Here is a 9,787-nt window from a genome sequence, read left to right on the forward strand (position 1 = left end):
CCCTAAGTTTTGCCGAAGAATTCTCACCTGGAAGTTAGCTTCACACGTGGGGCTCAGCAACAATCCAGAGTCCTGGCACTCACAGCGGCCACATTTACATACCCCACGTCCATTACAGATTCCCTAAAAAATAAATCAGAACAATCTGAGTCACGTTGTTTACTAGCCAACAACCAATTGGAGAACGCCGGTGACGCTTACTCCTTTGCTGTCCAGGCAGGTCTGGTTGCTGATTGGACACTCACAGGCTGAGCCCTGCCATCCATCCTCACAGGCACATGCACCCATGAAGCAGTGGCCGCGGTCTGGGGCCGAGAACAGGCAGACAGTGAACGCATACGCCGCCACACGCAACTATCCTGAATGTAATGTTTTCTCCACTGACCGTTACATAGGAATCCTCCAAAGCGTTGGCACTGAAACTTGTCAAACTGACAGAAGATGCCGTCATACTGGCTGGAGCACATGCACGTCCCACAAAGGCAGTCCCCACGACCAGAGCACGGCTCTGTCATGTTGGGTCCAACACAGCCCCCAATATTAATAGCGGCACTAGCAGAGCAGTTGCAAAAGGTCCCAAGCCTACACAAAATGGGGAAAAGTAATTACTGCCTTGAGGTGGGAACCACATCAATCCATATCTGTGGATGATAATATTAATTATAGTGGGATCTGCCAAGTTTAGGAATTCCTTTGGATTTTTCTGAACACATCACTTTTCATGACCTGCAGTAGAATAAATGACTGAATCCAATTCACTTTTCAGAACCACTTGGTCCTACCTACCCCCACACACACACTCACACACCAATCCCACACACAGATGGACAAAGCTTTTATTTTGAGTTATAAATATAAGTGAGACATATAGAGTGATAAATGTAGAAGTGAATAGTGCTAAACTATTGGACAACAGTAAAAGAGTTACTGAGAATAATCATTAAATAAAAGGCAACGGAAGGAGATTCTGCTGCCTAGGCAGCCAAGTCCATTGGGTAGGGGTGATTAGGGGTGATTTTAGTTTCTCCCACACCCCCGATGTCTGCATTATTGGTTTACTCCACGTTGTATGTGTTTCTGTTGTATGTGTGCTTGGCCATCATGCCTATTTTCTTTTTGTTTATTGAAACACAACTTACTGCAAGATGTCGTGCTTCGGTGCCTCATGTTTCAACACATTTTGCACAACAGTGAGGTCAAGTTCTAAAGAGAAAAATGTATGTTTGTTTTTAACAATTATTCTTACCATCCATCGTGACACTGGCATTTTCCACAGACAAGATCCCCATTCCCAGTGCAACGTGCTGAATTTTTAGAAGGTGTCTGTCAGGCACAATAAATACAGTCAGCTCCCCCAAAAAAGAACAGTACATGTAATATTATAATACATTTATTATTGAAAGAGTACGAAAGAATAATCATTTGGCCAAATTCCAGGCATTCCTGGAAGTCATTCCTGGAAGTGATTGTACCTTTTCGCAATCACATGTCGGGCACAGCACGTTGGTGCCGATCTGCAGAGCACTGCTGAAGGTTGTAGGCTTCACCCGCATTGTCCCCTGCCTGCTGGAGGTGGCCAGCTGGCACACAGGCTCACCGCTCACCTTCTGATTCGCCTTAACCTTCACCCTGAAGTTGTGCTGCAGATGAGAAAGAGCATCTTAACAAGCGCACAAGGCACCAAAGCGTCCTCTAAGGCGGTGAGACCTAAACAGGCCGTACTATTTCTCCTGGCGTGATGTTGAAGAAGCCAGACTGGGTGCTGGCACCGGCTGCTGACAGGACCGTGGCTTCCACAGCTTTCGGCCTATCTTCGGCACGGATGCTGATCTTTGAGCGGATACTCTGGTGGACAAAAATGTAAAAAAAAAAAAAGACGTTCAACGTTTCCTAAGTTTAAAAAAGACACACACATGTGCACAAACACACACACAGATTATTACCTGAAAGGCAGTTTGCAAGATGTTCAGCAGATTTTGGGAGTCAGCCTCCAGCTTCTCAATCTCAGCAATGGGGAAATAAGAAGCAAGTTTCTGCACAGACAAGCACAAACAGCAAGTGGCTGAGTCGATAGTTGCTGACAGAAAAAAAGATAGTAATCTATAAATGATAACACGAAAGGTCCTGTTTTATATTTCATATTTCATTTAAAATCTATATATAATTGGCCTAGATAGCCATGTTTGTCTTTATATCTGTGATTTATACGGTAGAACAGAAATGGTAAAATAAATGGTGATTCAGATCAAACCCCTTAGTTCAGTGAAAATAAACAAGCACAGCACAAGGTGCACACAATGAAATGTGTCCTCTGCATTTAACCCGCCACCCATAGTGAGCAGTGGGCAGCAAAGAAAGGTGTGGTGACGGTTCCTTGATCAAGGGGACCTCAGTGGCACCATGACAGTTTTAGATTTGAACCCGCAACCTTTCAGTTACGAGGTCAATCCTTACCACCTAGGCCACCACTGTCCCAATGGATACTCCCATAAATGAATAGGTAAAACAATACACACAATTTTTAATGATGTTTGGCCCGAAGTATTGATGGGCGTGGCTTTAAAATATCCAGAATGAGGAAGCAGTGTGCTTGACAGCTACCAATCATCGGGCTCCTCATTTTGGTTATAAAAAACATCATTATAGATCAGGTTCTGTGTGAGGAGTGTAGTTAGTTTGTCTGCATTAAGATACAGATAACTACCAAGCAGTTCTTTCTTCTTTTATCTGCTTATGTAAATCCTGAGGATTCCCTAATTGACACTAGGGAACAAGCCCCACACTTAGCACGAAGCACTACTTCAAAAACAATCCCCATTGTGGGACAAGAGGATACATGATGTAGAAACAATATTTTTTGACCGTGTACCTCGTAATAGGTGTAGGCGTGGTCAGTCACAGCAAAGATGGGGATGATGTTATGTTTGCCAAGGAGGCGCACTAGAGTTGGCACGGAGGGGTAGTCTTGTTTGGTATCATGGGTGTATTTGTTTTCTCTGTCCAGGTGGCACTGTTCGTCATTGCGTGTAAGAATGCCCGCCAGCACGTTGGCACCGTCGGCTTCGTAATGAAAGGCAGATTCCGTGGAAAAGACGAGGATGTGGGTGCTGAACTCTCGCCAACCAATCTGGGACTAGTAACCAACAAGAAAGAGATGAAAGTCACAAAAGTGATTACATTCCAATCTGGAATTCCTGCTTTAAAGGTCCCATGACATAATTATTTTTTTTGCTTTTATATCATTCTTAGTGGCCCCCTAATACTGTATTTGAAGTCCCTTTCTGAAATTCCGCCATGGTGCAGATATACAGCCACTTTAATCTAGTCCCACAATGAGATTTCCCCAGGATTTAAATAATAGTGAGAGAGGCCTATAGTGGGCATCCGCAGAAATGGCGTCATCAACATCATTCACCAAACACAATGTTTGGCGCAGACAGGAAGTCTTGTCAGCATTTTTTTTAACCCACTGGTTCTTCAGAGTATCATGTGACAGAACAAAACTTTTTCAAGCCACTGCAGGACCATAGACAGGCTGGGGAAACTCATATTAATGTATAACCTCACAAAGTGAAATTTTCATAATAAGGGACCATCCATCCAGACCTTCAGAACCCTGGTGTCGACCTTATCTGCTGTTCAATTGATGGGGTACCTGACAGACGGCTGTCTGCAGAATGGCGTCAAAACCTCCCTCAGGGGCATCCAGGTTGCCGGAGATGTTCTCCTTCTTCAGTTTCTCCTTGAAGATGTTAATGTCGCTGGTGAGGGCAATAGCGTTTTGAAAGGAGAAAGGAGGGTCGCTGTTTGGCCATGGTTTCTGCAGTCTGAAAAGCGGCAAGCAGAATGAAAATGTTCAGTTGCGTTTAAAACAAGGACTTTTCCGACATTCCAATTGTCCTCCTACACACTTCCTTCAGGTGATCTTGAAGGAGGCTAGAATCAATAAGAAAGTTCTTACTTCAAAGGTCTCATGTCTGTCTGTGGTTCAGTAACTTTGTCCACAAATTTCCCAAAGCCAATGGTGTAATCGTCCGAAATCTGCTCCACCACAGTAGCTGCCACACAAAAGACAGACAAAAAATCAATGCAAAACCAATTTGCTTGTTCTTTTGGGAGATACAAAAACACCATAGCATCTTACCCAGCCTGTCACCCATCTTCTTCAAATTGTCCAAATCATCAGACATAGAGTTGGAGAAGTCCATAAGAATGTAGAGGTCCAGGGGGCCTTTGGTTGGCTCAAAAATCTGCAGGTCCACCTCCTTCTCCTCACCGGGCAGCAAAGTCATAGACATAAACTGAGGAGCCACCTGAGACTGCTTCAGCGACGTCCTGATGGCTTCATTCTGTCAAGTAGAGGACAGTCGTTAACTCAGATAGTGGATCGCCACTATCCTTGGCTGAAGACCTACTGACCTACTGAAGCAATTGAAAACTTTAAAATTCTTGTTATTAAGTGGAATGCGAACTTAACATAAAATTGCACGTTGCATTTCAGCCAGTCTCCATTCCGAGGTAAGTGTCCCAAAATTCTTGTTAGCAACCGGTGCTTGCTTGGATCAAACCGCGCAAGTTGCTAATGCAGTTAGCCGCCATGCTTACCCGTTTGGGCAACATCAGATTCAGCATGCTCACCTTTTCCACACTCATGGAGCTCTCAAAGGTCACCAGAGATTTGCACCCTGAAGCTTGCAAGTTGACTGCCAGGTCACAGCGTTGGCCGTCAAACTTCTGTATTCAGACATCCGACATCACACACATGACCAAAACACATGTATTATCGCATCCAGACACAATAAGACTCTAGTTACATATTACATAAGATATATTGTCGTTTAATTAATAGTGCATATATCATAGTCAGCTATATTTGTGGTGTTATAGTGGTAATGCTAGTTGTTCTCACCTCGTCAGGGCAGTAGCCACAGTCTTTCCCAGACTGTACGCACTGGGAGCAGGTTCTGGCCTGAACAGCTATGCAATGATTTACTGCACGGGATTAAATAAGATAATTATGACAGCCAATATATTACGTTTACACAAAACCATTTTCAAAAATTATACGCACAAAAAAAATATATTTCCAGTGGTGCTTTGTAGGAAAAAAAAGGTTCTTACTGCCATCTGCACGGCTGCCTGTCAAAAAGGTCAGACAGATGAGACCCACCACAACACACTCCACCCATCTCCCCATCTCCCTAAAGAAAAAACAAATGGAAAAAACAAATGAAACCTTTACATTAAGTAATTGTATTCAGTTGAATCGCATTGAAACCAAGCTGAGATGCTCCACAGACCACTGGAGAAGATATGGTAGCAGAGATAAAGCTGCTTTCCAACAAAACACACACCTTGAACACACACAGCGGCTAGTCAGAGACACGCCCAGGCCAAATCTCATGAGGTGCATGCACCATGTGGCAGTGGCAGAGAACCGGAGAGAAACCTGAAACCCACGACCTGCGGAGGCGAACTCCCTTTCTCAAGACTTCAAACGAACCCAGCGGTGACTTCACCCCCCCCCCATAAATCTCGCCAGCCTGCCAGCAGCTTCCAGAGAATCCGTCCTATATTCTTTGCAGATGTGCTGCGGAACAGTCTGGCAACGGACGGATTGTTGTACGTGCCCGCCTTTTGTACTCTTCATTTTCACGCAGCAAACAACAGATTGGCTTTACAGGCGAACCAAATCCGTGCTTCGGTTATAAATCAGGGCCACCTGAAAACGACTCTTAATTATAAACTTGATGATTAGGGACCGTTTAGCTCCTCCTTCCAAAACAAACAAACAAACAAACAAACAGCAACAGTCGTTTAAAGGAGGAAAAGTTTCACATTGCAGTGGACAGATACAGTCTGGATGAGCACAAATGGCCAATTTTGACAGAGGTAACACGATTGAGAAGATATGGTAGCAGAGATAATGATGATTAACATCATTAAGGTGAAATGCACTTAAGGCCCATGGAGGCGCACAAACGTTACTGTGTTCTTAAAACCGCTTGCAGAGAACGTTCGAAACCACTAAGATTCATCGCTATCGGGAAACGCAGCCCAGTATGATAAGAATGAGACACGTTGTGATTTATGCGGCAGAATTAAGTCTTTTCATTCCTGTGGCCTCAGAAAAAGCACATTCATCAAGTACCCATTCCAATAAAAAACAAATCCACGCAAAGAGAGGTTTACGAAACGCGCGGAGCCGTCGCTTCAAACAAATCTACTCGAGACAAAGTGCTTCATGAAGTAAGTGTTAATAGTGGCCTACCAAGCATCTAGTATACAGCCCTGCCTGGTCACAGCACTTAACCCCACGTTGCTCCCTGATTACTGAGCCTGTAATTAGTCTAATGATGGTTAATCTGCATTTAATCTGCTTAATCTGGTAGTCTCAGACACAAAAAAAAAACGTACTATACCATACCAAAGAGACACTTCATAGTATTTCATAAATCCATGCTGTTCTAAACTATTTTGACTATTTTACTACGTTTTTAAGCAAATAACTAATAATCATTTCACGAGGTTATCAGATGACTGCATAAATCAAATTCAGTTTCACACTCCACAGGACGGTTTTAAGGGCAGGTGACCAGTTGTCCACCTCAAGAACTCCCCCTCGTCCCAACTCAAATCCATGACTCATAAAAGAGGAATTTCTCCGGAGGACGAAAATCTACCTGACCCACTTTGGCACGGCTCTGCCCCACGGGGAGGGGGGGTTTGTGGGAAACTGAGATCTTCTGCAATATCGTGTAGCTGCGACCAGCTTCAACAGCTCAGCACTTTCTTCTCTCTCACGCTGGAGGGTGTGGTTTTTTCTTTTTTCTTCCGTTTACTAAAAGATCTAGTAGCAAATGACGGGCACATCTGACCGAACGTAACTGCCATGCGTCCACCACGTGGCAGAGCGGCGCTTTTTCCCGAGGAGCACATGTGGCGAGACGGAAAGGGGCGACCAGGTAGCGTTTGTTTATTCACCCAAGACCCACCTGGACCAGCGGCACCGCAGGAATGCTGGCTGGCTGGCTGCAACAAGTCCCTGTTACCAGAGCGCTCGGTGGGATTCTTACATCAATTATCTAAGCTTTCCAATCAATAAAACTGTCTGTTCTTTTCATGCAAAAATATGTGACAAATTTAAAGTATCGTTTAAAAAAAAAAACTCTGCACTGCAGTATTTTTAGACTTCAGCACATTGCAAAACGTCAGAAGAGCCAAAGACGAACCTACGGATACCAATAAAGCAGCAATTTCAGAGGTGTTATATAATCACACCTTCATAATGGTTATGACGGGCATGGCACAACAGATTATAATAGAGCATGACTGACACCAAAAACTACAAAGTGGTCCATAATTCATAGCCTTGAGTTCAACATGCTCTCCAATAAATACATAATTAAACGAATTAAAAGAGGTAAAAGCACATAGCACAAAAAAAAACAATTATTTAGGAATCAATACCCTCCAGATAGTTTTTTTTGTTTGTTTGAAGAAGAAGAAGCGGTGCTTGCACAACTAATCCGATAATGGTGCCCTGTACGACGGCATTCCGATAAAAGTGCCCGCGAGAGAGGAGAGAGTGGCCGGATCAGGGTGGGGATCGTTTGAGCTTACAGACCTCTTTATCCCAATCCGAGTCCCAAAGTTCAGTCCGAAATGGGAAATGAAAATCCTTTGCCCCCGTCCCCCGTCCCCACCACTGCGAGAGAAAGAGTCCAGTCGGTGTCAGAGTTCACCTGTCTTCTGCACAGGCAAGAAAAAAAACTTCCAGCAGTGCTTTCAGCTTTTCTTCTTTTCGTCGAAGGGGGGACAAAAAAAAGAAGCGAAGCTGTTAAATATTGACTTTTATCTCCCCTTCAGGTTTTCGGTGGGGACCGTGTGTCCCCGGAGAGCGTCTCTCAGCTCCTGGAAGAAGTGCGCTTTGCGGAGCGCTGAGGGCCAGAGTGTGTATGCGAGTTTGATCCCTCCCCTGCGTCGGACTCCTTTAACCCAGGTGAGTAATGGGCAACACCCTTCTTTCACTCTCATTCTTTCTCCTGGAACAAAAAAAAGAGAGAGAAGAGTGAGAGGAGTCTCTCTCTCTCTCTCTCCCTCTCTCTCTCCCTCTCTTTTTTTTTAAGCATTTAAAAAACAGGGTTCTTCGGATTCGTACATTCCTCGGAGGAAAGGTTTACCTGTGTGGGCTTGAGAATGCAGAAGCAACCCCCTCCACCCCCGCCCCCCCGCCTGTCCGTCACACGCTGGCCAAGCCCCACCCACTGCCAAGGGTGGGGCAGGAGAGAACAACTGTGCCTGTAGGGGACAAAGAGGCACCGTCACAAGTGCGCAACTTCTTTTCTTTAGTCAGAAGATACTTTTACACAGACACACACACACACACTGCAACCTTTATGGTATAACACACAAATAGCTGCATGCACACATCTTTAATACGACTTTTAGTCCGAACCTCAGCAAGCAAAACACAAAATTTAGAGTGGAAAATCCCCTGTGATCATTCTGAGTTCTCATTTTCCCCTTTAAAATTGTAGGGTGGCTTGCGTCCGCACAGGTGTTCACAAGAAGAGACACACGCAAAGTTCACGTCTTCATGATTCACATGAGGAACTCACTCCCTTTTACGAAACGTACTTAAATAACTTTATGAAGTGCCTCTGTACACATCCCTGAAGGACGTAGACAGCCAATTAAGCCCTCTAAATATGTCATGTATTGTTAGTAATTCATTCAAAAGCTAAAATAAACTATATTAATAATGCTATTACCTAGTTTAATGCCTTGGTTCTTAAACTGTGGTAGCCTGTTAATGTGGTGCTCTGTTAATATTGCAGTGTAAGTATTATTCTTAATACCCTCAATGTAGTCTAGTTACATTCACATAAACACCATTAGCTCTCATCTAGAGCAACTTACGATCCATAGTGACAGAGACAGTCCCCCTGGAGACACTCAGGTTTAAGTGTCTTGTTCAAGCACACAAGGGAAGTAGCTGGGGTCTGAACTTGAAGACTTTATGCTCTTCTGGATCACGGGCGAGTGTGTTGCCCACTAGACTACTACCACACATCCTCACTTGCTGTGTGCTGGACCTCAGCATTGAATAATGTTCATCTTAAGACTAAAACCGCCTCCTGTGTAAAACTAATTATAATGCTGGAGGTTGGGGAGCCCTTTGAGAAACAGAAGTAGTTGCCTTGTTTGTGTCTTATAGACATATCCAGTGGCCTAACGGTTAAGGAAGTGTCCCCGTAATCAGAAGGTTGTCGGTCCGAATCCCGATCCTCCAAGGTGCCACTGAGCAAAGCACCGTCCCCTGTCATGGCTGCCCACTGCTCACCAAGGGTGATGGTTAAAAGCAGAGGACACATTTCAGTGTTTCACAGTGACAACCACTTCACTTTCACTTCTGTAAATGTTTATCGGCGCGAGCCCATCCGTCTGTGTCTCCACGCTCAGCAATGGTTCACCTAACAACATGGCCTGGAGGGTGGCGGGCGTAGTGGTCAACAAAACGCAAGGTCATGAGTGTGAACCTTAGTCTTACTGCTGCTAATTCTGCTAGATCAGTAGCCTAGGGTGGTTGTAATCTAGTAGTAACCTAGACTACTATTCAGGTTGAAGACCCAGGTTCAAACCATGGTGACCCTGAGCAAGACACCATGGGGCAGTGGTGGCCTAGCGGTTAAGGAAGCGGCCCCGTAATCAGAAGGTTGCCGAATCCCGATCCACCAAGGTGCCACTGAGGTGCCACTGAACAAAGCACCGTCCCCACGCACTG

General features: G+C 44.7%; 1 protein-coding gene across 2 annotated transcripts in view; it reads right to left on the reverse strand.

The window, feature by feature from the left end:
- itgb4 (integrin, beta 4) overlaps positions 1-7,647 on the reverse strand; it is a 23,153-nt gene extending 15,506 nt beyond the window's left edge. Inside the window, exons 1-15 of one of the 2 annotated variants that reach the window (XM_028970472.1) lie at positions 7,628-7,647; positions 5,122-5,201; positions 4,910-4,992; positions 4,639-4,734; positions 4,145-4,349; positions 3,962-4,058; positions 3,656-3,827; positions 2,870-3,133; positions 1,944-2,033; positions 1,723-1,845; positions 1,473-1,640; positions 1,247-1,323; positions 386-582; positions 202-305; positions 28-123 (exon numbers count right to left, since the gene is read on the reverse strand). In XM_028970472.1, the coding sequence (XP_028826305.1) occupies positions 28-123; positions 202-305; positions 386-582; positions 1,247-1,323; positions 1,473-1,640; positions 1,723-1,845; positions 1,944-2,033; positions 2,870-3,133; positions 3,656-3,827; positions 3,962-4,058; positions 4,145-4,349; positions 4,639-4,734; positions 4,910-4,992; positions 5,122-5,197 (1,848 nt within the window). In that variant the 5' untranslated portion in view covers positions 5,198-5,201; positions 7,628-7,647. The remainder of the gene's footprint in view (positions 1-27; positions 124-201; positions 306-385; positions 583-1,246; positions 1,324-1,472; positions 1,641-1,722; positions 1,846-1,943; positions 2,034-2,869; positions 3,134-3,655; positions 3,828-3,961; positions 4,059-4,144; positions 4,350-4,638; positions 4,735-4,909; positions 4,993-5,121; positions 5,202-7,627) is intronic. The other variant, XM_028970473.1, reaches the window with a different exon arrangement.
- Between the last annotated feature and the right edge of the window lie 2,140 nt (positions 7,648-9,787).

The sequence above is a fragment of the Denticeps clupeoides genome, chromosome 2 (genome assembly GCF_900700375.1).
Source record: "Denticeps clupeoides chromosome 2, fDenClu1.1, whole genome shotgun sequence".
NCBI lineage: Eukaryota > Metazoa > Chordata > Actinopteri > Clupeiformes > Denticipitidae > Denticeps > Denticeps clupeoides.